Below are 26,816 nucleotides of genomic sequence, written 5' to 3' on the forward strand. Positions count from 1 at the left end.
ATGTCCTGTCCAGTATTGCTGTTTTGTTTTTCTTTCTTGAATGTATGTGTGTCCCTCCTCAAAGCAAGCTCTCAAGCAATGATCTTACTGTTTCACACTAGATGTAAGTGACTGAAAATAGTTTAAAGTATGCTTCCTCTAAGAGAAACCAGCATTTTAACAAATGAAAGCCTGAAGATAAAGGAATATTGGAATTTCAGGTATGACACACCAAATATAGAGATTTGAGGTAATCATAGGTTTTATATCATTTTTACATTCTTCTCACAACACATATATATACTTACAGTGCATATTCAAATAAATAAAATAAGTAAATCCTTTATTTACTCAGAGCTGAAAATTGAGGTGTTAACTATGTAGTCTTCCCAACATGGAGAGTTTTTGTGATGCCTGAGGTAAGGGAGTGAGTATTCAGTATTGTTTCATTGGTTGAGGAGTGCTGGGATCTACTTGTCTATCTTAGAGATTCACCTTCTCTGAAAGATATGTTTCATCACCCTTTTTTCCAGTCTGTTAGATCAACTGGGAGTAGGGTAACTATGGTCTGATTTAATGAACTTCTGAATATAGATCTGTGGCCAGCTCACTAAGGTGAGGAGGACAGAGTACCACATGCCAGCCTGTAGAGATGAGACCAGGAACATTATTGGTCTGACCACAAATTCTCTTGACAGCCACTGAAAGTTCTTGGTGGTGACTGGAGGGGAGGTATGCAGCAGTAATAAAAAAGGCAGGAACTCTTTTAGGTATGGGTGCCATAGGTTCCTGACATCTGGCAGAGCAGAACAATGCCTTGAGAGGCAGGTATCTCTGAGATGATGGGCTGGAGTAGGTAATAGTTAGAAACCCATGGAAGAGAGTCATGCTTCCTAATGAAATTTGTAAGTTTGGTTTATTTCCTACATTTTAACTTGTCTCATATTGATTAATATTTGTTTGAAAAAACCTGTGATCTTGTATGAGCCTATTCCCAATTCCCTTGTCTTGGATAGCCAGTACCTTATCAGCACACTGAAGACAGGCTCATGACTTCTCTCATAGCCCTAATTCTGGACTAGCTAGATAGAATTCACCTACAGGATTCCTCCACTGGTAAAAGATATTTGGCAAGGAGTTACAATGAATTCCTCACACACCATACCACCCCACCATCCTCTCCGTATAGTAAGCCCTATTTTTAATCTGGTGACTTTGATAACCCTTTTAAGAACTTACAGAAGTAAAAATAAGTCCAACAATTCAGTTACTTGCCCTTTGCCTCTTCAAACTGAAGGAACTAATTTTACCATTATGGTATATGTCTTTCTACATCTCTTTCTGTGCTTATACAAGTATATAGGTAAATTTATTACTACCATTAAAAAAAAGTAAAATGAATTCACTCTGTACATACTATTCTGTCAGTTGATTTTTCACTTAATGTATCATGGGCATCCTTTTACATCTTTTTGATTTCATCTGTGAACACCAGTAAAAATTAAATTTTTACTACTATGGATACTTTACTAACTCATTAAAGAGGTAGTGGAAATTACTTGAAGCTTCCTGGTGAGTCATTTGGTAGCACATGGTAGAGAATGCTCCCTAATGGTTAAGAGTGTGGATTCTAAATTTAACCTATTTGACTTTAATTCTTCTCTACCATTTACCATCTTTGTTACCTTGGGCAAGTTATTTATCCTCTTTGTGATTCAGTTTCTTCATCCCTAAAACGTGGGCAATAATAGTGTCTACCTTATATATTGTTGTGAGAATTAAATGAAATAATATATGTACAGGTGCTTACAACTATGCCTGCCAATACTTAACAAATGTTAGTTTTCAGTTGTTATAAAGCACTCAATAAATATTTTTATTATTATTCATGGCTCAAGACTCATCCTGAATCTGATGTAGAAAGCACTGTCCAAACATGAACTCCAAATTGAAGCCGAGAGTTCCAGAGGAAAAGCAGTCCAGTGGCCATAAATACAGCAGGTGCTTAGTCTTGGTTTGGAAATGTGGCAATTTCTCTTCTCCTTTGCTTGTATTCCAGGTGGGGAAACATCTTCCAAAAGTGAACTGGATGAATTGCAGGAAGAAGTGGCCAGGAGGGCCCAGGAACAGGAACTTCGAAGGAAACGGGAGAAGGAATTAGAGGCAGCTAAAGGATTTAACCCTCATCCCAGCCGCTTCATGGACTTAGATGAACTGCAGAATCAGGGTAATTGTTGTGAGCATTAGGTTGTGGGTGATGGAGACAGAGAGATCGAGAAGAATAAGAATATTCAAGCTCATAAGTTCTGTCTTCTCTTTAGCAAAGTTATATTTGTCTTAATTCAGTAGAGAGCTAGTTAAAGGAGGAGGTGACGAGCCTATTGATTAGAGACAGGCACTGATTTGGGGCCCGTCTATGAAAAGCTTATAGATTGGAGATAATATATTGTTCATGAAAAATATTTCCGATAAACACCTGTAAGAGGTGTAACTTAAACTACTCACAATTCAGAAACTCACAGTGCGGAAGAAGGCAGTGAGTGAGGAATTCTTGCTCAGCAGAAACATGCCCTTGAGATTCCCCACCAGGAGCTTCAGGAAAGTGGATCTACCCTGCAGGTTCTAAGGACGCACAGCCTGATCGCCTTTTGATCCTCTGATGATTCATTTCCCAATCTCACATGATTTTCATGGACTTTATTTAAGCTTCCCCAGCTGTTCCACATGAGTTACTTTTTTTTCTTCCATTGCTCTAGGATGTCACTTTGTACCAGTAGAGACTAGCCTTCAAAATAGGAGTTCAGAAAGGCTGAGGTATCTATTTTAAATAGGCCCTGAAACCTATATCTTTGTTTTTCTTTTTTTGTGTGTGTGCTAAAGCAGGATAAAGAATAGGAGCAAATGCTGTTTTGGGCGGCCCCTGTCTGTTGATCACTTCTCTCTTCTTATCAACACTTAGAGACGCTTCCTGGACTTACTTGGAGGCTGCCTTTCTCCTCTAATCCTAGTCTTTTGAGTCAAGGCAGTTGTTATTTTATACTCCCCAAGGCAGTATATTTTTTTCCAGATTAGTTTACAGTTCCTAATTTCTTAGCTGTCCCTGCATTTGGATAGTTTTCCCTTCTTTTTTGTCCATAAGCTATATCACATTGGTGACTCAAGTTTATATTGCTTCTGAAAGAGGCATCTTCACCCCGATTCTGTCAGTTGGGTAGTATATTAGAGTTGAGAGGGGATCCCTCTGGCTATATTTCATTGTCAATTCTCCATACACTTTGGTTTAGCATCTCCTGGAAGAGCAAGGAATGGAGTGCTCAGATTCTGGAGAATAAGAATTAAAATCTAGTACAGTGATTGGTTAACTATAATTTGCCTGTATCTCTGTAGAGAACTTTCTTGTTTTAAGTGCTCTAGCCACCACCGTCACTGATTATAAAGGCTGAATAGATTTAGTTGAGTTCAGTTATAATGGGAAATCTTCAGGCTTGGAGGTCAGGGGGCCCATACCTCTGGCGGTGGCGTAGAACCTGAATGTCAAGTGCTTCAGAACCAACCTGCTACTTCCGCTGCCTTGCCTTTGCTGTCCAGCAGCTGTGGTGAATTAGAGAGTGGATGTTGGGGTATGGAGGTTAATGGAGGTTGGTGACATTATGGAAGAAGTGATGTGATCTTTTTTTTTTCTGTGAGCTTGTGAAAACTCACCATTAATCCCAGTGTAGCTGAACTTACATTACAGCTTACTATCAATTTATGGTTGAGTGAGTAAAAGGAAAGAGGGTACATAAACTTGAGGATTCTCTTACAGAAGTTGCCTTTACTGTACTTCCCCGCTTTTTCATCTGGCACTGTACTTAGACTCTCCTGCACCTGGCTTTGGCATTCACTTTCAGGGGAGGAAGCAACATCTCATGCTTACTGTATGGGAAGGTGACTTTTTTTCATAATAGGTTTGGTGAGCAAGAGCACGATAAAAGTAAATACTTAGCAGTGCTGATGAAAGGTATATGTGTGCGGGCCAAGAACAAAGGTGGAAGTTGGGAACTGTAGAACAGCTGTGCCCAGGAAGGGTGCTGGTTTTCCAGGTAAAGGTGGTGCAGAGAGGATTATGAATTAACACAAGAAGTGTTATAGATGGCTTTCCACAGAGTAGCGACACCACTTAACACAGCAGTGGAGGTCTGGGTGAAGGTCTGGGGTGATTGACACTGGTTGCCAAGATGTATCTTGTTGCACTATGGAAAAGCTCAGTTTCAGGCATAAAAACCCACCCTTCTGCCATTGACAGTACTTTGTTCTTTCCTTGAGAGACACCCTAAGAGGTCTTGGAGTTGGAATATGTGGTAGGCAATGACATGCCCCTCTTTCATGGCTTTGGTAAGGTCTCAGTTAAGGCAAAAATGGATGTCCTACCTGTTTCAGGAAATTCTTGATAGTAACGAGCAGTGGGAATAAGGGTAGACTCGAAGTTCGGCAGCAAGGATCTATGACGTGATGGGAAAACAGTGGCACTAGGAGAAGTTGGAATGGATTGTAATGCAAATGAAAAGTGCTGGCCCTTTCAGGGAGGAGTGACGGCTTTGAGAGGTCCTTGCAAGAGGCAGATTCAGTGTTTGAAGAGTCGCTGCGTCTGGAACAGAAGGGAGACTGTGCTGCAGCTTTGGCTCTCTGTAACGAAGCTATCTGTAAGTAACTAACCGCTATGGCTGTGGCATTTTTGACTAACTTCACAGTAGGTATTATTAGTCTCTTCACTCAGATAGGATAAAAACAGCTTTTAAGTCTTCTCACTGTCACTTCCCTAGACTGAGGCCCTTTAGTTATCTTCTGCCCTTCAGATTTCTAAGCGTGCGAGGCGCTGTCACTGTGGCCTATGGATATTTACTGGAACAACCTCAACAGGAGTCCACAGGTGAACTATCCCGCAGTGCCTACCCTCTAACCCATGATAAAGTTAGACCTCAGATGTGAGGCTAGTCTGCTCTTTCTCTAGTTCTCATTAACTAGTGAGGTGGAGCTTAGGGCAGAAAGAAATGAATAAATTGGCTGTGACTTTCCAGGCCTGTGACTTTGCATTGCATATGGGATTCTTTATGGCCCCCCTGCCTTCCTGGTATGCTTCAGCATAAGGTTACAGCAAGAGACTAAGGCTTAGAATTCCTGTCTGGTTCTTAATGTGACCCACGAGAAGCTGTGTTCTATAAACACACAGATGCAGTTCGGATCTTATTTCTGCTGTTGGCCGTTGGGAAGGGGGAGTTGGGGCCAGAGTGTGGAGACCAGAGTTGGACAGGTCAGTTGCAAAGGACAATGAGAGTGGCAACCTCTAAGATGGAAGCACCAGTTTATCTTCCTGACTCATTTTAGTTTAGCTTTTTGTTTGTTTTTTAAATTTGAATTAACCTGTTTGGCCTCCATGGCTTCCATGAATGTTCCTCAGAGCCAGAGGCAGCTCTGTGCCCTGGACAGCATATGCATGGTCCACGCCTTGCATTCCTGCTGCATATTTTGAGTTTTACTGCATATCTTTGCTCATTTTTGGTTCAATTTTATTCCTTTTATTTTTGTTTGTATTTTGTGTTCTGTTTCTGCTATATTTTCTTTTGCATTTTAGCTAAACTAAGACTTGCCCTGCATGGTGCCAGCTCTAGCACGCACAGCAGAGCCCTAGTCGATAAGAAGTTGCAAATCAGTATTCGAAAAGCACGGAGTCTGCAGGATCGCATGCAGCAGCAGCAATCATCGCAGCCGTCGCAGCCCTCAGCCTGCCTCCCCTCACAGGGCGGGGCCCTCCCTCAGCCAACAAGGTAGTGCCTGGGAACCACTGTAGTTTATGGACGCCAGGGGAGGAAGCCATGGGTGCGCCGTAGCCAGCTCTCATTGTCTTGGCGACTACAGGGGAGACAGAAGAGTCCCCTGAAAAGATTTCTTCTCCCAGGTCAGACATACAATGAAAAGCTCATCCCACTGCTGGTCCTTTTCTTAATAGTTCCTAGAAAGATGCAGAAAGTATTGCATAATAAATAGACCACTTGACCACATTTCCTGTGGGTAAGTTTGTCCCTGGACTTGTGTAATAACATGATTATTAAATTTGTACATATTGTGTTCTTAGACATGGCAATCTGAGTTACATTTCACTTTGCAGTAGAAACTGTCTGATTTATTTTGGGATTTCAGTGCTTCCTGTCCCTCATGGAAGCAGAAAAAGCAGCCTTCCTTGCTCTGATTGAACCACTGAGAAGTGACACAAAAGATTCCCTTTGTTTTACTTCCTTATGGTGGAAACTAGGAAACAAATCCCCGTGGCCATTGATGTAGTTCCCACATTTTATCCCTTGAATTTGGCTGTTATTTCGAATGGAGAGACTTAAGTAAGAATTCATTTTGGCTGTTAATAACCTTGAGTAGTTTTCAGAATATAAATATTATAAAAGCAGCTAACATTTTTTGAACATTTGCCCAGGCACTAAGCTAAACACTTTTATGTTTTATTTTATTAAATTCTCACAATAACTTTAGGAGATGGGGACTACTATTTAGCCATGTTTTATAAATAAGGAAACTCAGACTCAGAGAGGATAAAAATAAGTAAGGTACCCAGGATTACTCAGCTAGTAAGTGGTAGAAGCATGAAATTCAAATCCAGCTCTGTTTCACTCCATTAGTTTTCCCATATGAGTATAATATCATATTCTTCACAATGTTGTAAGGGTGATTGAATGACTATACCCACAAAGTTTGTAGTATATTATCATTCAAATTGAATGTAATGCTCATTGCTAGGATCTTCCTTTTCCTTCTTTTCTCCTGTTGTTCACTCCACCAGTTGAGGGCTGATTTGAGAATCTGATCAGAGATATGTTTTGAATATAAGCGATTAATTTAGGCAGCTAAACCTCCAGAAAACTTAAGCCACTTGATGTATGTGAGTGACCAAGATTATATCTAAGTGCTTCTATCATTGAGTTTTGTTAGGTCAGAAATATGAAACAATTCGTGAGAAACCAACTAAATACAGTTAATCCTTACCCCTACTCCCAAATCTCAAGAGAGTCATAGTGCATTACTTTGGGAAAACAACTCTCTGAATAATACAGTCAAATCCAGACTATAAATATGTACTTGAAATGGTTGATTTCTGTATTAATCCCAGGAGCCCAAATCACCCTGTGCTATGTAAATATGGCCTTTTGGTTCTTTTGGCGTGTCTGCCTCTCAGGACCCCAGGTATGAGTGATTTCTAGGCTTTACTTACCTTCCATTGTCATCTGCATGTGGGACTAGTGATTTTTGTCTTTTAATTTGTAAGTAGAATATAATCGGAATGGGACGTTATGGGTAGTAAAGAATACTGGCAAAGGCTTTACTTACTAAATTACTGTGTGTAACTTTGGTGAGGTCATTTAATAGAGAGAGATAATATTACTTGGGTGTGAGCTGACCACACGCCTTCTCTTGTGAACCTCTTTTGACTCTACTTGTGCTTGTCTTTCCATGTAGTCTCACCATTCCCTCTGTGAATATCTAGAAATGGGAACCACATGAACAATTCTTTTTGTAAGTGATCTTGTCAATTAAGACAGCTTATGACTGGCTTTCTCCATTTCTTTCAGTGAACAGCCTATCCCGCTCCAAGTATTGTTAAGCCAGGAGGCCCAACTGGAACCCTACACGAATACAGAGTTTGGGGCCAGTTCTTTTGTCTACTCACCTGCTTCCTGCCATGAGTCACTCTCATCACTGTTCCCAGAGTCATCTGCCCTGTGTGCTCCACAGCACAATTCCCCTAGTGGGTCGGCCTCAAGCCTTCTTACTTCAGTTGAGGTGGACAGCATTGACCCCTCTGTGTTCCACAGGCAAGGCTTACCTACAACAGCAGGGAGAACTGAGAAGGATTCTCATCATGGCTGGGAACCAGAGGGTGAGCTGCAAAGCTACAGGGGTGACAATAACCCCTGTACCAGGTTCCACCAACAAGAAGGAAAAGGCATTGATCAAGAACAACTATTCCAAAAAAAGAGGGATCCTGCTGACTCCTCCCAGGTGGTGCCTCGGTCACACCCAACTGGAACAACCGCCTCTGAGAGAGGAGATGCACACAGCCTAGGCTATAGTCCTTCAAGTTCATCAGCTCAGCCCAGCCTTCCTCCGTACAGGGCCTGCCACCCCATAATGCCTGCTGCTTCCTCATCTGTGCTTCACTCTCCTAATACTATACAGAAAACTAAGCAATGCCTCCAAACCCAAAACCTCAAAACTTCATTGACTTCAAAAGTGGACGGAGGCAGTGAGGAGCCCTATAGGCCAGAGTTTCCCACCACAAAGGGGCTTGTCCGCTCTCTGGCAGAGCAGTTCCAGAGGATGCAAGGTGCCTCCACAAGTGATGGTACAGGTTCCCAGGATAGAAGTTTGCCAAATAGCCTAAGGAAGGACTCTTCCCCATCTGACTCTAAGCTTTCTTTCCCACAGGGTCAAGGGAAAGGCCACTGGGTGTGGGCAAAACAGCAGCCCTCTGTGGATAGTAGGAGTAGACTGCTTTCCTGGGAAAAGCCTGCTGATCATTCTTCTCTTGCCATGAACTCTGGGCTGCCTAATGGTGACACTTCTAGAGGAGGACAGCCCAGGTTGGCAGAGCCAGCTATTTACCATGGGAAACCATCTCAAGTGAGAGATGCTAGGCCTAAGGAGCTGGGCAGCAAAGTCAACTTGGGGACTTCCTTGCCTTTGGATTCCTGGGTGAATGTCACAAGGCTCTGTGATTCTCAACTTACACATGGGGTCCCTGGGCCAGGAATGAAATCTTCCCCTCATGGTTCCTATACCTGTGTAACCTATCCAGAAAGAGACCACATCCTTTTGCATCCACATTGGAATCAAGACACAGAGCAGGAGACCTCAGAATTAAAGTCTCTCTACCAGGCCAGTCTTCAGGTTTCTCATTCTGGCTGTTCTGAATGGGGGCAGCAGGATGTGGCCTGGCACCCACTGAGTCAAACAGGTAAGAATGCAAACAGGGGCAGGGGGAGTGGGGGACATAGAAAAGCTGAAAGCAGAAAGATAAGATCAGAAATGGGGTGGTGTTTTGTCTAAATAATATCCTTAGCTTAGGAGGTAGCAGTAGAGCTTCTGATTTATTCATAAAGACTTCAGTACAAGGGCTAGACATTTTTCTGGCTAGAATGGGGAATGAGGGCAGAACGATCACTCACAGGCTAGTTCCCTCCTTCTAAAGCAAGAGACCAGTGAGTATATGCCCAGTGTCTCTGCATTATGCATGCTGAAGGGTGGTGCATAGGCCTTTGAGAGGGATTTAACATGAGGTAGGAGAGGCTGAGAGGAAAAGTCATCCTTCTGTGGCTTAGAGGTTAAACTGATCAAAAGATCCAGCTTCCAGATCCAACTTGCCACGAGGATATCCACACTGAGCCAAGCTTCCAATCCATTTCTGAATCATACTGAGCCAGGAATATCAAGACCTTCCCTGATCTGTTCAGGAACTACCAGTTTTAGAATTTTTAAGGTGGTATGCTGGTAGGGTACCTGTTCACTGAGTCTTTGTGAGATTATATTGTGTGAATAGTGAAGTCTATGCCTTAAATGCATATTATAGGCTTAGTTCTGTAAACTGAAGACGTGAAGGGTATTTATAACTTAGATTGTTGTACTTAAGAACTCCAAAGCCTGAGCTATTATCCTGGCTCCATCATTAACTGTCAGTTAATTTGGACAAGTCATTTAACATCCAACGGCCAAGTTTTTACCTGTAAGATGAGAAAATTGATTCCATGATTTTTTAAAGATATCTTCCAACTCTTAAAATGATATGTGTGATTCTGTGAAATTGAACTCAGAGAACTTTATCTTCAGCTCCAGCGTTACAGGTTCTTTGTATGCTGCCAACCAGTGTTTAATTACAGTCAGACAAGTGTTTATGAGTGTCTACTGTGTTCCCAGGAGCAGTTGAGGGCAGGGAGGATTATCACATAAATATAAGATTTGATATTAACATATGTTTTTTAGGATCTGCAACCTAGAGTAGACTCTGCTGTAACATTTATTAAATGCTCCTTAGTTAAACAGGATAGGGCAGTATTTGAAGATTCTAAAGAATGAGGAAAAATTGGAGTTTGCCTCAGTTAGCTTCCTGTTTAATCTAAGGGAGAAGGAATATACAAATGTCAAGTTTTCTAAGAATAATAAACACATATAAAAGAATACATTGCAATTAAAATTGAACTAACCAATTGAATGTAAAACATTATGTTACAAACAAAGCAAAACAAAAACACCCTGTACTACCCTAAATAGTAACATTTTCATTTCATTAGAAAATACATAAAGTAACAGAAATCATTGATAACCCTTCAGTAATTCATGGATTTACTTCTAGCTTGGTTTCTTATGTGTATGTATTACATATTATTTGTTTTATTTTTATAAAAAGCAGGATCATTATAATATGTATATATATACAGTTTAGTCACATAACTTTTTTATATCCATGAGCATTTTCCTTTTGGAAAAAAACACTACTTTTAATAACTATGATATGTTGCATATGAATGTACCAAATATATTCAACCATTCTACTGTCTTTGAATATTTAAGTTAACTCCAATTTTTTGTTAGGATAGCACTGTGATGAATATCTTTATACCTAAGTGTTTGGCCACATTTCTGATAAACTCCTTAAAATAAACTCTTAGAAGGGCAATAACTAGTTGAAGGTTATAAACTTTTAAAAATCTCTTGATACATACTAGCAAATTCAGGAAGATTATACTTCTTAAAGCAATATAAAAGACTACCTATCAACTGTTAGTTTTTAACTTAATAGTGAGCAAAAACTAATTTTTAAAATCCGTTTAATTAATCAGTTCTCAAGGTAACTTGTCAAACCAAACAAGGCTTTATTTTGTTTTGAGTCTTTTTTAAATTGTCTTTAAGAACTGTCAAGACACAGGATAAAGAAGAGATCAGGTGTAATAAATCAAGAAGTGGATGATGAAGGAAAATACCATATCTGTCAGAAGATATCTTTAGGGGAGTCTTTCTTTATCTTATTATGAAGCATTTATTAAGCACCAAGTAAATTTTTCTCCCAACTTTACTGATATAGTTGACAAACAGCATTGTATAAGTTAAAGGTGTACAATATGATGGTTTGATACAGGTATACATTGCAAAATGATTACCACAATACAGTTAGTTAACACAACCATCACCACACTTCCTTACAATTATTTTTGTGGTAAAAACATTTAACATCTACTACCTTAGCAACTTTCAGGTATATCGTAATACAATACTTTTAACAATAGTCATGATACTGTACATTAGATACTCAGAACTTACCCATCTTATAACTGGAAATTTGTACCCCTTGACCGGCATCTCTCCATTTCCTCCGCTCCCAGTCCCTGGCAACTACCATTCTATTCTGTTGATATGAGTTTGGCTGTTTTTAGATTCCACATATGAGTGTAATCATATAGTTTTTTGTCTTTCTCTGTCTTACTACTTAAAAAAAGCATTATTGATATATAACTTACATAGTGTACAAGTCACCTATTTAAAGTGTACAAGTCAATGTTTTTTTTAGTATATTCACAGAGTTGTCCATCCATTACCACAATCAGTTTTAAAGTGTTTTTTCATCACCCCCAAAAGAAACCCTGTACCCATTAGTAACCACTCCTCCAGTCAACCTCTAATCTATTTTCTGTCTATAGAGTGCTTATTTTGGACATTTCATATAAATAAAATCTATGATGTATGGTATTTTGTGATCGGATTAGTTTTGACATGATTACAGTTCCTGAAGATTTATATGAACACTGCCCATGACCTATATTCTAAATACTATTTCATAGTATTTTGAAGCTGGTCAGACATCATCTTAAAAATAAAAAGTAATTTTTTTTATAGAAAGTTTCAAATATATTCAAAAGTAAAGAGTAAATGTTATATAGCCATGCCCTACCCCCACCCCGTGTACTTATCATTGACTTCCACGGTGGTTATTTATCTTGGCCAGTTATCAACATATGGCCAATTTTGAATTAGCAACCCACCCACTCCCCTTCCCCACTGGATTATTTTAAAGCAAATCCCAGGCATTATATCATTTCCTCCATAAATAGTTTGTAATGTATCTCTAGAAATAGACTCTTTCTTAAAAGGCAGAACTATGAGATTATTATATCTAAAAAATTAACAATAATTTCTTAATACAGTGACTACCTAGTATTCAACTTTTCTCAGTTGTCCCACAGATGTCTTTTCACAGTTGGTTTATTTCAAATCAGGATCAAAACAAGATCTATACATTGCATTTTGTTCATAATATCTCAATACTCTCTTTTTAGCCTGTAAGATTCCTGTCTCTTTTTACCCCTTGCCATTTATTTGTTGAAGAAATTTGGTTATTTATCTTCCACATTCTAGATTTTGCTGATTATATTTAGTAGAGTTTTGTTGTTTTTTTTTTTTTTAACATGTTCTTTTAGACCCTCTTTTTTCTTATAACTTGGTACTTAGGGCTAGAAGGCTTGATTAAAATCAGGTCTAATTTTTAAAAGATAATATTTCAGAGGCAGTACTTTGACTTCTTATATCATATCAAGAAATACATAATGTCTGGTAGTCCTTGTTAACCATTGATCAGTGAATAGATGTCACCTAATTCAATTTTCTATCAAATTGAGAAGTTCCCTCAACAGTACTCCTTACAGATGGCCACCTCCACTTCTGCTTAAATATCTTTAAAGGAATTAGAGTCTCCTGTCTTTAGGAGGTTCCAATGGCCACCTCCTTGTCTAAGTGAGAATCATACTTGACTTGCTAAGAGGAGCCCCAGGTTCTAACCATCACAGCTATAATTCTTAAATCTGGCTACCCATCATAGTCACCTGAGGAATGGCTTAAAAAAAAGAGAGAGAGAGAGAGAAATAATTTTCAAAAATGGGATCATAGGACACATGATATCTTTGTTATACACAATTTTTGTTTTGCTCTCCTCCCCTCATGTCAGTCCCTACCTTTTATCTCCCTACCTTCCCAGGCAATAACCTAATATAAATATTTCTATATTTTTCTGTTCATATAATACTATGTAGACCTACATATATGGTGTGGGTTTTTTTGTTTGTTTGTTTGGGGATAATATTACAGATTTTTTTCTTTTGACTCAACCATACTTGATGAAAATTCCTCCAAGTCATCTAGTTTAACTCAATTTGTTCTTTTTTTTCTTTTCAGTTCATTCTTTTTAGTGGCTGGACAATATTTGATATTGAGGATGTTGTAATGTATTTAGCCATTCTGCTATAGATGAGTACTATACTTTATTTCTAATTCTTGGTCATTATAAACAATTCCACGATAAACTGATATTTTTGCTTCTTATTCCCAGGAATGGAATTATTGGGTAAGAGAGTAAATATATTTTCAATCTTAATGATTATCTCTAGATTGCTTTTTAGGAAGACTAGAACATTTCTCATTTCCTCAATAATGTTTCAGGATATTCTTTCATACTTTTTGTGGAAACTTTTTAAAAACAAACATTTCCAGGCTCCAACCCCAAAGGTTCTGATTCAGTAGGTCTGTGGAGAGGTACATAAAGCTATATTTTTAAAAGGTTCTAGATGAATCTGAAGTAGAAGCACTGCTTTTAAGCTCAGGAAAATATTAAAAATAACTGATCTTCTAGCTCAGTATCAAAAATATTATGCTTTAGCCAGATAAACATATTAGAATCAAAATATCAAATCAAGACATGAATTGGCGATAGACATATATCAAATGTAGGTCAAGGGTGTGTGCACTTTCAGAATGGAAGGCTTAATTAGTTGTATTGGGGCGAGTCCCTTGGGAGTCACATATCCAGTTTGGAGCAGGTCATCTCTTAACAGTCTAGCGAGATTTTGAGGAAGAAATAAACATTCAGTGACTGTTTAGAATTTAAGTGATTGAGAGAAGCCAATGGGGGAAATAAAAGAGCATTACACATAGAAAATGCTGCTGAAGAGCTCCTGCCCATAGTACTTAATTGGAAGTGAATATTGAGAGACTTGAGTTTTAATCCTGCTTAAGCTACTTACTACCTGTCAGACTCTGGAACTCATTTTCCTGTTGTGTAAAATGAGGGGGTTTCATAGATGATTGCTATGATAATTTTCAGTTCCTAACTAGACTGGAGGTAATAGTTCCTTTGTCATCGCAGATGCTCTTGGAGCATCACTATGTCAGATAACTTTCTCTGTATATTTTATGTGTCTTGGGCCCAAGTCTGCCACAAGCAAAGCTGATGGTACTTACAATTCAGCTGTCTGTCCACAGAGCCCCTTCTTCTCTACAAGCTTCTTCAAGGCCTGTGGTCTGAGATCCTTGTGACCTACAGGGAGCTATCAGGAGCCCATCCTCCACTAGGTTCAGGGATGCATATTTGTTATTTAATGAAACAAGAACTTCTGAGTTTTGTGCTGCCAGGCTGAGTTTAGGCTCCAGGAGAAGAGATGACTTCAATTTGTGTTTATGTGTTTTCCTCCTCAGGCTCTACAGATGGTGTGGGGAGGAGGTTGCACTCAGCCCCTGGGCTTGGTCTCTCAAAGACCCCAACAGCAGAAATGGAGCACAGTCTCCATGAAGCCAGCACAGTGTCTGCTTCTCAGGTAGCAGCCTCAGGTGCTAAAGCGCTGGGCATGGGGTGGTGTGTTGGGAAAGAATTGTGGAGAGAGAGATGAATAGTAGGGTTGGTGGTAGGGCAGGGGCATGGTAATGTGGGGCTATTAAAAAGGTCAATGATTGGGCTTATTTTGAATGAGAGGAGATTGCCACATGGCCACTACCTTCCAAATACATCTAATTTAGATCTCTACTAATGATTTGCTGGGTCTCTTACCCAGTTCTCTCCGATATCCCTGGGTACACTGTGGGAAACTCACAGGTCTGGTGTTATGTGTCTGCCTGTGTGTGTCTGTGTGTTTGAAGGCTGCACCTTGCCGAGGCCCCAGCAGGCAGTGTGGGGAGGATGATCAGTACAGTGCAGAGAACTTTCGCCGCATCTCACGCAGTCTCAGTGGCACCGTTGTCTCAGAGAGGGAAGAGGTCCCAGTCTCTTCCCACAGTTTTGTAAGTAGAATCAGGGTCTGCCTATTCAGAGTATCCTCTTTCTCTAAAAATATAGTGCAGGTGAAGGGGCAGGAGAAACTGAAGGTTGTAATTTGGGGGAAAGCCATGTGCACTCAGCAAAAATGAGGACATAGTCATTATTTTATTGACATACGTTTACTTGGAGCCTGGAGGAATGTCCCTTCCCTGTAGCAGTCTGGAAGGTGTATAGAGAGTTCCCCAGGGTAAGAAGAATCCTAGTGGCCTTGAGAGGAGTCTGAGAAGCCATGGCTGCTGACTGGGTCAAAGCCCATTGCACTAATCAAAGGAAGAAGAGAAGACATGGGATGGAGTATTGTTTTATCTTTTCATCCCCACCCTAGTACATAACTGAGTGAGGTCCAGTGTGCTTTCAAGCTGAAATGAAGCATATGCATTAGCAAAAGAAAAAAAAAATGAAAATGAGTTAAAATCCTCATCCTGGGGGCTTTTCATGTAGAATTAATGCAGTAATCTGTAGGTGAAAGGGACAGGGACACCCAAGTCAGCAGAGATCAGCAAACTCAAATAGTTTCAGTAGTTGGGTTTCTAAATCGTGCCTTTTGAGAGGTCAGGATGCAAAGCACCAGTGCATTGAGGCTTGTTCACCAGGTCAGTGTGATAAAAATTTAAAGCAGGCTTTAAATATGTGGTAAAAAAATAAAAAGATACAAAAGGAAAACTAAGTCTGTTCCACCAGTCCTTCAGATCCAGTTTCCTTCCCAAGAGGTAGTCAGTTTTTCCAATTTATTGTTCATGAGTTCCTAAACAACTCTGAACAGTAGGCTATTCTTTTTGGAAAATGTGGTCTTTTCTGCCCAGCATTTGTTCTCATAAACCTTTAATGGCAAATTGTTATTTTCTTAGGAGAGCTGGTTTCCTTTGTCCTGACTTCTGTATCATTCATTTATTCATTGATACATTTTTTTAAGCAAATGCATTTTGAGCTTATGTGCTAGATAATTGTGCCAGGTGCTGGGGATACAGTGGTGAGTGAGCTACAGCCCCTGCTCTCATGACTTTACAGTCTACTGAGGGAGACAGATAAATAAACAATTATAATATGATAGGATTTAATGCTATGGAAGCATAATAGAAGGGACATCTAAACCAGGCTTGAGGCATCAGGGAAGGCTTCCGGGAGGAAGTTAAGAAGAATATAGCAAATAAAGGGACCTGAAGCAGATATTAACTGAGTTAAAGGAAACTCAGTGGTATGGCAGGATTAGAGTCTGGCGAGGGAAGGATGGAGAGTGTTGACAAGTGAGACAGGAAAGAATATAAACATGTCATGTTATGAACCATAGTAAGGAGTTTGGGAGGATAGAGAGAAGTGGACATATTAGAGAGCCAATTAGGAAGTAAAAGTTAATGTATTTGGTGCCTGCTTGCCTGGATATGGGGAGTGGAGAATCAAGGATGCTATCCAGGAATTATGGGTTGAAAATGACATATTTGAGAGTAGAAAAGCAGGAATGTATTTGAGGGGAGAGATATGTGTAATTTTGGATATATTAAGCTTGAGTGGAGATATCTGATAGGTCTTTGGTGGTAAGACATATAAACTTGAAAGTGAGATTTGAGAATCACAGCCAATGGAAAGAAGAAAAGAGTATTGGCAAAAAGAGGAGAGGAAACAGGACATATCCCTGAAAGTATCAGATTTAAGGTGGTTTTTCTGAAGAACCTCAAAAAGAGACTTGGTAAAAGAGACCAGAGAGATAGAAGTGTCTCTTTCTTCTGTGGCTCTGTCACATGCTGAGAGGACTGCCACCTGGTCCTTAGGCTGTACGGTAAATGCATGCCATGTGCCACGTGGTGTGGGTGCTATGAGCACACACGGATGAAAGAACACAAATTCTGCCTTTGAGTATCTTACAGTCTCGTAAAGGAAATAAGATACACTGGCGTAAATATTATTTTATTTAACATATCATTTATTAAGTGCCTGTAATATTCCAGGTGCTGTTCAAGGTGCTGGGGATACTGGAGTGAAAAGAAATGTATCCTACTAGGAGAGAAAGACAATAAACAAGGAAACCCCAGATAATGTGTGATAAAGAAGAATTAAACAAAGCAAAAGGATAAGAAGAGGTAATAGTGGTTATTCTCAGGGCTATTTTTGTTAGAGTAGTGAGGGAAATCAGCTTTAAGAAAGTAACGTATGATCAGAGACCTCTGTGATGTGAAGGTGTAAGCCGTGGGAAGAACATTCCCAGTAAAAGAAACACAAAATGTAAAGGCCCTCCCTAAACGAGCTTGGTGTGTCTGAGGAACACTAAGAAGGTTAGATTGTAAAGAGGGCGCAGGAGTGGTAGGAGATAAAATGAGAAAGATGAGCACTGCCATATCGCACAGGAACAAACTTGCAGGCCACAGTAATGAGGTAGTGGGCTGGAGATAAGAAGATTAGACTGGAGGCTGCTGAAGTGGTCCAGCTGAGTTTCAACATAAGACCTATAGTTAGAAATGACAATACTCGGCAAAGGCAACTAATGGAATTGTGGGTGAAAAGTGCAAAATCAAGGGCAATGTCAACATTTGAGTCTAGGCGACTTAAGAAAATATGGTACCAGGAGGAGGAGTTTGGAAGAATGTTGATTCGATTTTGGACATATTGTTTTAAATGTTAAAGGGGATATTTCTGAGACTTTGCATAAAAGTGAATGACTAATGGAGTACAGAGCAGGTCATAAGCATCAATGGGTACAAACTTGACAGGCAAAAGAGGAAGCTGTGGACTGTAGCAGTGATAGGAGATGGAGTAGTAGAGTTTTTGATTTTTTATTTTGGGAAATATATTTTAGTTTCCAATATTAAGAGAGAGTATAGAATTTTCTTTTTCAACCTCTCAGGCTTTCTGAATTTCTCTCATTTCAAATTTCTATCTCAATCTCTCTAACTCTCCTGTTAGCATTAAGGAGTTTGCTAAAGACCTTGTTGGTAGGATTGGGAAGGTTATGAGGGTTATGAGGAAGACGGGTTAGGGGGAAAGCATCTGCAGTTTGGTGTCTCCAGTTCATAGTGGTCAGGATGTTTCCTAGAGGGGCTGATGGGGAGAGTGATGAGTAAATTGGGTCTCTCTCTAGATTAAGGCATGTTTGTGCTCTAGTTTCCTCCATCTGCCCCTGCTTGCCTCACTGTGTTTACCCTACCATATCCTGCTGTGTGTTAATCCTCATCTCTATGTTTTTTTGTCTTGTCTCATTATAAGGATTCATCAAACGCGAGGAAAGAGCCTTTGGAAACCGGGCACCGTTGTTCCAGCTCCTCTTCCCTCCCTGTCATCCATGACCCTCCTGTGTTTCTCCTTGGTTCCCAACTCTACCCACCCCAACCACAGTTCCTGTCCCCAGATGTCTTGATGCCCAGCGTAGCAGGGGAGCCCCATAGACCCCCAGGTAACTCTCCCCAAATCTGATATTATGGGCCAGAATGTGGTACACGTCCAGGGATCTTGAAGGATCAAATCAGTACATCTTTTGAGGGTTGGGGGAGAGGGGTCCCAAGGTGGGATTATAAAGGGATATGAATTATACTGCTTTGAAGTTCAAGTATTGACCTAGATGAATTGTGATTGAATTATTTCTTGGGCAACATGATATAGACCAGAGATCCCAGAATCTAACTACCCATGAAAACGAACTGCTTCAGTCATAATAGGATATGCTTTTAAATGACCAAAGGGAGTTAATACAGAGTCTTTAGGATCCCCTCAAACAGAAAGTGTCATCTCTATCAGCTGGTTTTCTTTCCTTCTGTCCCCTGAGTCTCAGTTAAGGGATAGTTTAGGAAGACAAGGACTGAATGAGAGACTTGGAGAGACCCTGTACACAGTATACCCATACCATGTATATAGACCCGGACAATCCTAGGGCAGGTAGGCAACATCATCTGGCTTTCCTTGACCTTCCACAGCAGGATTTGTTCCTTTTCCTCCTCATGGGATGAATCTACAGTTTAAGGCAGTGATTCTCAATGGGAAAGGGAAGGTGCTATGGCATCTCGTTGGTAGAGTGGCCAGGGGTGCTGCTAAACATCCTGCAATGCACAAAGCAGTTTCCCTGCATACTCCCCACCCCATCACCCCCCGCAACAAAGAATTATTAGCCCAAGATATCAGTAGTGCCGAGGTTGAGAAACCTTGGCTACGAATATAAATTCCTGGAGCAAGGGATGGTTGTTCTAGGAACAGAAGATAGAATAGTATTATTGATATTTGTGTTCAAATTTTAGGATAAGCAATCCTTCTGGATAAATGGACTTCCTCTTTCTCAGTGGAGCATCCAGGTAGCCAGCCTCCTTTGACAGTTGTTTGGGGCATCTGATCAGTCAGGCAGCATTTATTGTAACCCACTCTGCACCAAATGCTACAGTGAATACAGGGGAGAAAGAAGGCAGCTTTCTGCTCTCAAAGAGCTCCAAGTTTCAATAATTAGACTATACATACATATAGAAGTATAGTATAGATGTTGATGGAACTTTTAAGATAAAGAATGAGAAGCATTTTTAAGAATGATTTTTGAAAAATTAATTATTTTGATTCTTTTAAGTAAAGGGGAATCAATGTATAGAAAAGGCATTCCACATTATGTGTGTGGGAGTAGACTGAACAAAAGCAGAGATCTTGGGAGAGGGTATATCCTTTGACAGTTCTGCCAAAAATGTTTTGGTATAAAGAAAAAAGCTTTAGTTATCCTGAAAGAAATTTTTATTTTGTGAGCCAATTCATTTTAGTATAATTCTCATGTTGTTATATATAGATTATTAAAAGGTATAATTTGATTACTCTTTTTTTTTTAAGCTTTTAAAAAAATTAACACCTCTATCCAGTAAATGAGGAAGAAACAAAACTTATGCTTAGCATGCACAAGGTCCTGGGTTCAATCCCCAGTACCTCCTCTAAACAAACAAATAAATGAACCTAATTACCTCCTCCCAAAAAAACCAAACCAAAACAAAAAAATACAGGATTAAAAAAAAGCAGAGATCCCAGAGAAGGAGCAAGAATGTAAGCAGAGACAGCTTATCTGGTGTGAAGGTACCATGTTAAGAAAAGCTGAGTGGTGGCTTTAGGAATAGAGTTGTCACAATGAGAATAGAAATTTGCAATATTAGGGAGCCATTCGTGTGTGTGTGTGTGTGTGTGCGTGTGTGTGTGTGTGTGATTTTGGTATATGTTAAGAGTTTTAAAAAATGAAATTAAAAGCAAAGCTACGTTTTTCTTTCCTTTGTGTGAATGTTCTTGGAGAGGTGGGGAGTTGGGAGACATAGCCAGGAATGGTCCTCTGGGAAGGAGAATGGTTTGTTGAAGATGCTCAATCTTTGGGTTTCTTTTCTCTTCCCAGGAACTTCGAGGAGTGTCCAGCAGTTTCTGGCTATGTGTGACAGGGGTGAAACTTCCGAAGGGGCCAAGTGCACAGGAAGGACTTTGAATTACTGGAGTCTCCCCCATCATTCCAGAACAGATGCTTCATGGGCACCGTGGTCAGAGACCAACCAGCATATTGGGGCCAGACTCCTGACTACTCCAGGATGCAAGCCTCAGCTAACCCACACTGCCACACCACCAGAAAGACACCAGGGCCTTCAGGTTCCTCATGCTCAGTCCTGGGGGGATCTTTCCCATTCACCCTCCCACCCTCCCATTGTTCACCTTGTGTGTCCACCATCAAGCAGTCTTCCTGTACCCCTGAGGTCAGCTTGGAATTCCAGTCCTGTTCCAGGGTTTCGCGCCCCTGGTCCTCGAAGAGTAGACATGCCCCCAGATAATGACTGGAGGCAAAGCAGTTATGCCCTGCCTTCTAGGCACAGGAGGACAGGGAGAGAGGAGTTTCTGTTTGTCCTAGCAGATGCCCCAGGAAGAGAACAGATCAGAGCTAGAGCCCTGCAGCACAGCATGTGGTAAGAGTCACCCCTTTCCTCTCCTGAAGCCACAGTTTTCTCCATTAAACTGTACTGTGGCAGAGTTGGTACCCTGCGTACCTGTGGGGTTGTTCTTGTCTCATCTCAACATAGAGCTGGCAGTTTCTTCCAGTGATGCCAGGAACCCCTAAAGAGACCTGGCTCTTTGAGAGAGAATATTTCAAATTCCAATTTCCATTCACCTAGCAAAAGGAAGCAGCTGCTGTGTAGGGCTTTATTTGACCCACTTTAAAGATAAATCCATATTACTCTGGACACTAGCCATTCCTTAGGATTTTAGGGTCAACACTTTATTCCTGGATACTCTATGCCCCTGCCTGCACCTAAGCCCTTATCCTTTGTTCCCTACTACATTACCAGCTTCTGTTCTTTGTTTTATCCCCTGTCCCTATTATCTGACCTTCTGTCTTCCCCATCCCCCTTCCTGGGAGAGACATGTAGCCCTGTGGTTGGTTCTGACTACATCATTCAGGCTAGCCCACCTGCCCAGATGGTAAGCCTTCCCTCTGCCCCAAAGCTTAGGCCTAGAATGCAGAGCTGCTAACATAACATTTGGTCGTTTGAACAGATGGAGTCAGGCACACTAACATACCCTCCTGTCCTCAGCAGCAGAGCCATTACTGCCACTTGCTCAGTCGCCGTTGTAAACCCTCAGAGTCAGCTAAACTATTTTAGGGCCAAACATACTGTTTTTGTAAAGTATTTTTCATTAATAAATCTATAAGATAGTTCTATTTAATTCCTGGTCATTCAGTTGTCTAATTCCTTTTGTATGCTCTTGCTTTTTTGTATTGGGGTGGGGAGGCTTGGAGAAGCAAGAAATACCAATTCTCAGTGGCTTGGGGCTCTCAAAGAGAGAGCCATGGCATAAAAAATTATATATCCATACATACACACACATATGTATTTATGTGTATATATATGTATGTGTATATATGTATGTATATATATATATATATATATATGTGGCTTTTGACTGAGTGAAAGTGAGGAGCTAAAGAGGACTTTGAAGGATAATTGAAGGGTATATATTCAAGGTGTGAATCAATGGGTCCTAATATGGAGTGACTTTCCTTATTATTGCTGCTGGTATAATTTCTATCCCTTTCCTGCCAAGAAGCACTCAACACATTACACACTTTCTCCTTCCCTCCTTAGGGAAATTTTCTGAGGATTCAAACTCCTCTTACAAACTCACTTGTGCTTTATTTACTCTTGGTGCCCTCCCTCTACAAGTTTGTGATATGCCTCTAATCCCTTCCTTGCTCTCTTCCCATGGCTGCCCCTCCCCTTCCCCTGTGGAATTACTGCACTTCCATGCCGGAAAGATCCATTTTCACCCCTGCCTCACTCCCAAATTCATCTCCCTCTGAAAGATATTTTGTGGGCTCCCTTTGCAAAGAACATTTATTGGGCACTTTTCTCCTCTTTTACCTCAGGTTTCAGGATCATTGAGATTGACAAAATGAAGAGGTAGAAAGGAGCTCTTTGAGACCTTTGGACCACTGCTTACCTAATTATCACCGTCCATTATGAACAGATTCTAAGCACATGTAGTATTGAGCAGAAGGATAGGCAGGAATTTCTCACCCTATCCTACTTGGATCCCATGCCATCAAGATATATATAGATCTTAGGTTATATGCTGATCTCTGTTCATGATTCAGTACATCTCCTGGTGTCACACACACTCTTCCAATAATTATTAATTGAACAGTCAGTTCTAGTCCCACTACCCCTTCCATATGAATGCCCATCTCTCTTCTGTAAGTCTCCTGGGCCCACATTGTGTATGGGCACAGAAATACACTATGAGGTATTTCTTATGAGGAACTAATTTCCAATTCCCTATTTACTCCTCGGCCTTCGAAATCTATTCTCTGAATGAATCAAGAGGGAGGCTGTGTCTTTTTCAGGTAAATTCTGTAGACTCTGAACATCTCTTGGTGTCATCCCTTCCTTTCCTCTTACCTGTTTTGATTCTTAACCCTTGGAGTTTAGTCCGCTCTACCTGAATTCTTGCTTTGTGCCTTCAGCCTCTTGACAATTCCAGATTCTCTCTCAAACTCTATTTTGAACCGCTGCTTCTCTCTAGAACCTAGAATACCTCTATTTCTCCTGCCACTTACCAACTAAAGTACCCCGATCTGGTAGCCAATTTGTTATACATTTATTTCTCTATTAGCAGGAGATTCTTAGGTTTGATCAAGTCTTCCCAGCTTCCTGGGAGCTCCATGAAAGCCGGTGTCGTGTTCCCTAGCACTTTCACCGTAGCAACTAGCTACAGCCAGCCACCTCTCCTCACAGTTTCTGCCTGCCCAGAATTTTAACCTGATCCCTTGGCCTCGTCCTGTTTCTCTCCTAGCTTCAGTAATTTTGCCCAAGTCCCTAGAGCCTGCTCCGCCCCCGCCCCCGCACGCGCGGTGCATGCCGGTCTTAGCCTCTCTGTAGGGAAAAGAGGATCCGCCATGTTCCCCGGCGGCGCCGCCGCTTGGCTCTGGTAGCCGCCGCCCCCGCCCCCAACCCCGCCCGGTCCAGCGCCTAGCCGAGCCCCGGGCCCAGCATGGCCGCCCCGGAGCCGGCCCGGGCTGCACCGCCCCCACCCCCGCCCCCGCCGCCCCCTCCCGGGGCTGACCGCGTCGTCAAAGGTGAGAGGTGGACGAAGCCCTGGGGGCCTGGCCTGAGGAGCTGTGTGAGGGCGGGCGGGAGACCGTCCCCTCCGGAGCGGGCCCGGAAGGGCGGGCGAGTGACTGGCTGTCTCCCTTGGGGAGTGGCCCCTGGGCGGGCCCCTGCTGAGCTGGGCTGGGCTGAGTCGGTGGCGGCGGCTCCGGGTCTCTCGCTTGCCTTCAGACCAGGGCGGGGGTTTCGCTCTCGAGGTCTCCTAGCCGAAGGGGTGAGGCTGCTAGCCGCAGTGAGCCCCTTTCTTTTCCTACTCGGCCTGTCAAAGCGGCCCAGAGGCCGCGATTAGCTTCCTGCACCGCGACAGCTGCACGCCTGGCTTGCCGGCGCGGACCGAGGGGCTCGGAGACCTTCAGCCACGCGGGGCCAGGCGATGAGCAGTCAGAAATCACCTCGGCTTTGGCCCACGCGTGCTCCCCAGTGACAGCCGTACGGCCCATTCGCGCCTAGTTAGCGCCAGCCGCAGGGGTTCGCGCTCGGCCGAGCGGTGTCACCTCGCGCGGAAATCGGGGGGACCGTATGGGATTGGACAAGGGTGAAAGGACGAGCCGGAATTTGGGGGCCCCGGCTTTACGTGCAGAACATATAGAGAAAAGGCAGCAGAAAAGAACAAAGCCTCCTGGATGGGAAGAAGCATTTACTTAGAAAACACTGGTCAGAGGCCAAAAGGGGTTACCCCTCCCCTGCAGGCAGACACCTACACACTCCTTCTAGAAGAAAAAGTTAATATTTCTCAGCTGGCGCAGAATTTATGGATGTTGAACGACAACAGGTCAACAGATTAAATTAGAGAAATGAAGGCTAATTGAGAGTTACTTAAGATTTCCTTGCTCTCTCGGAGAGCCCATCAACTTCAAACACTGCTGTGGAGGTGAAAAACATAATTTGAAAGGATTTTTCTTTACCATTTAGCTTGGTCAATAAATTGAAATCACTTTAGAATAAAGTTTTCTTTATCGTATCACGTTTATTTTTGAAAGATGGATACTTTATTTGTTTTATTTATTTTTCATTCAGCTTCTCAAATATACTGGCACAATGTTTAAGTAACTGTTAGCCCAGTTTTGGAAATCTGACTAGACCTGTTTCCATTAAAATATTTATAAACAAGAAAAACTTCCTTTGTGGTTTTTTAATTTAAATTTTTCAATTTGAGCCTCCTTTAATAACAACACTGATTTGCATCTAGGCTTATGTAGATAATTTTTAAAACTTAGTAGTTATCTATTTGGGCCAGGCATTGGAATGAGCTGCATAAAGAGTTCATGGAATCCTTGTCCTGAGAAATCTTTTTAAAAAGAGAAAGAAAAAAGAATGGTAGTTCAGGTATTCATCCTATCATGAAATCCTGAAGTTTTGTAGGGGTTGGGAGTAGGAGACATAGGCTGCCTCTTCATTTTTTGACTGTATACCTGTGCTATATGTTAATTTCCCTGGGCGCTTTCCACCCTACAATTAGATGGGACAACCAGTCACATCCTTGAACAGTGATTTAATGGTATCCTTATGCTTGTGAATCTACTTGTTTTTTGTCACATATGTGGTAATATTCCCCCTGTACTGCTTAATACAGTAAGAATACGATTCTAAACATAAGGCATATTCCTTATGGGTGAGTTGTGAATGCAAGACACAGTCATGTTTGCAGTTTATTGATATGGAATAAAAGTCGTTCGATTTAGGTAAACAGGAGTTTGTTGGTATAGAAAAATTATAGTTAAGTAGAGCTCATGGATATAAGATCTCATGTGCTTAGTAGTACATTCTTAAAGACAGCTTTCATTTCTTTATATAATGTGTTAGGCAATGAAATGACTGATATGGACCACATGCTTAGAGATGGTGTTTAACAGACTAGTTTGCGTGGCTCATGGATTCTCATCTCTGGCTGCCTTGGAAGTTACTGGGAAACTTAACCTTTCACACAGAAACATGCTTTTAGATTTCACCTTCAAGCTTCTTTTCTTGCCTTCCTCATTCAATAATTGTGCTATAGTGTTGCACTTGATGACAAAGAACACCAGTTTCCTGAAGATATATGACCACAGTGCTATTTCAGCTTAAGTTTAACGTGTTAAAATCCAGATTTCTTTTAAGTCCAGTATGTGCTAGTTTGGCTTCTGTACCATTTCATAGTAGTAATGTTACGGAGACCATCATTGGCATTGAATATAAGAAGTCTTTTACTACCTGAAAGTTTTCTTTCTTGTCTGTAAATTTTATGCTTTTACACTTTTAGTAGGGAGGCCTATATTTTATGGTCATACAGGTTTTCAAGGGAAAATGTATCTTTTTGTGTTTAGTAACAGATGAAATTCACTTCATGTGAAGTTTGAGATCTTGGAATACTGCACGTGATTCATGTATAAATTATCTATTCACTAAAATCATTGGTGGTAATTCCATATCACAGATTATGGTTGATTAGTTTTCCTGGTTAGTTAAAGCAGTTCAGTTCTGAGCCTACTCCAGCTGCTGGCTCTGGTCAGATTCTTCTGTTTGAAAGTTGATGTAGCCCACGTGGTTTAGGCGAGATAACATGCCCTCTTAACTATTTTCTGTCAAGCATTTTTCTATCGTTAGCTCAGATAAGAAATTGGAAATAAGAAAACAGAAACAAACGAGGAAAAACAGCTAATTATATCTGCTTGAGTGCTTTACTGCCACATCAGCAAAATTGGTGTGGCTAATAAAACCTGAAACCTTAAACTTACATATATTGCATCCCCGGAAATTTACTTGACCTGAATTGTCCAGCTACTTCCTTTTCCTTCTAGATACTTTAAAAATAAAAAAATAAAAAACTTTTTTTTTTTTAAAATAAAGGTACTGGGGGTTGAACCCAGAACCTCATGCATGCTAAGCATGTACTCTTACCACTGACATATTCCCCACCCTCCTTTAAAAATGTACTTTTTGCTCTATAGACAAACTCCCAGATTTGTAAAACTAGATTATCCCTTGAGATTATTAAATGTATTAGTCTTGATACACAAATTGACCTTTATAACTTGCAGTGCATTGTCTATGTAATATTTATGTTCTTTTTAGCACCCACAGTGTGACTCACTCTCTTTTGC

General features: G+C 41.1%; 2 protein-coding genes across 24 annotated transcripts in view; both read left to right on the forward strand.

Moving 5' to 3' along the window:
• The window catches only part of USP54 (ubiquitin specific peptidase 54), a 120,167-nt gene extending 98,329 nt beyond the window's left edge, over nt 1–21,838 (forward strand). For 5 of the 16 annotated variants that reach the window (XM_031462139.2, XM_031462141.2, XM_031462140.2 and 2 more), the window contains 8 exons: nt 2,039–2,206; nt 4,542–4,661; nt 5,591–5,783; nt 7,593–8,977; nt 14,536–14,654; nt 14,974–15,114; nt 18,347–18,533; nt 20,481–21,837. In XM_031462139.2, the coding sequence (XP_031317999.1) occupies nt 2,039–2,206; nt 4,542–4,661; nt 5,591–5,783; nt 7,593–8,977; nt 14,536–14,654; nt 14,974–15,114; nt 18,347–18,533; nt 20,481–21,040 (2,873 nt within the window). In that variant the 3' untranslated portion in view covers nt 21,041–21,837. Of the gene's footprint in view, nt 1–2,038; nt 2,207–4,541; nt 4,662–5,590; nt 5,784–7,592; nt 8,978–14,535; nt 14,668–14,973; nt 15,115–17,094; nt 17,227–18,346; nt 18,534–19,368; nt 19,423–20,480 lie in introns of those variants that run through there. The other 11 variants (XM_064488048.1, XR_004139961.2, XR_004139962.2 and 8 more) reach the window with 11 other exon arrangements.
• Nucleotides 21,839–23,550: 1,712 nt separating this feature from the next.
• Nucleotides 23,551–26,816, forward strand: part of PPP3CB (protein phosphatase 3 catalytic subunit beta) — a 43,242-nt gene continuing 39,976 nt past the window's right edge. For 5 of the 8 annotated variants that reach the window (XM_031462167.2, XM_031462168.2, XM_031462172.2 and 2 more), the window contains exon 1: nt 23,552–23,705. In XM_031462167.2, the coding sequence (XP_031318027.2) occupies nt 23,621–23,705 (85 nt within the window). In that variant the 5' untranslated portion in view covers nt 23,552–23,620. Of the gene's footprint in view, nt 23,706–26,816 lie in introns of all 8 variants that reach the window. The other 3 variants (XM_031462169.2, XM_031462170.2, XM_031462171.2) reach the window with 2 other exon arrangements.

The sequence above is a fragment of the Camelus dromedarius genome, chromosome 8 (assembly GCF_036321535.1).
Source record: "Camelus dromedarius isolate mCamDro1 chromosome 8, mCamDro1.pat, whole genome shotgun sequence".
Classification (NCBI taxonomy): domain Eukaryota; kingdom Metazoa; phylum Chordata; class Mammalia; order Artiodactyla; family Camelidae; genus Camelus; species Camelus dromedarius.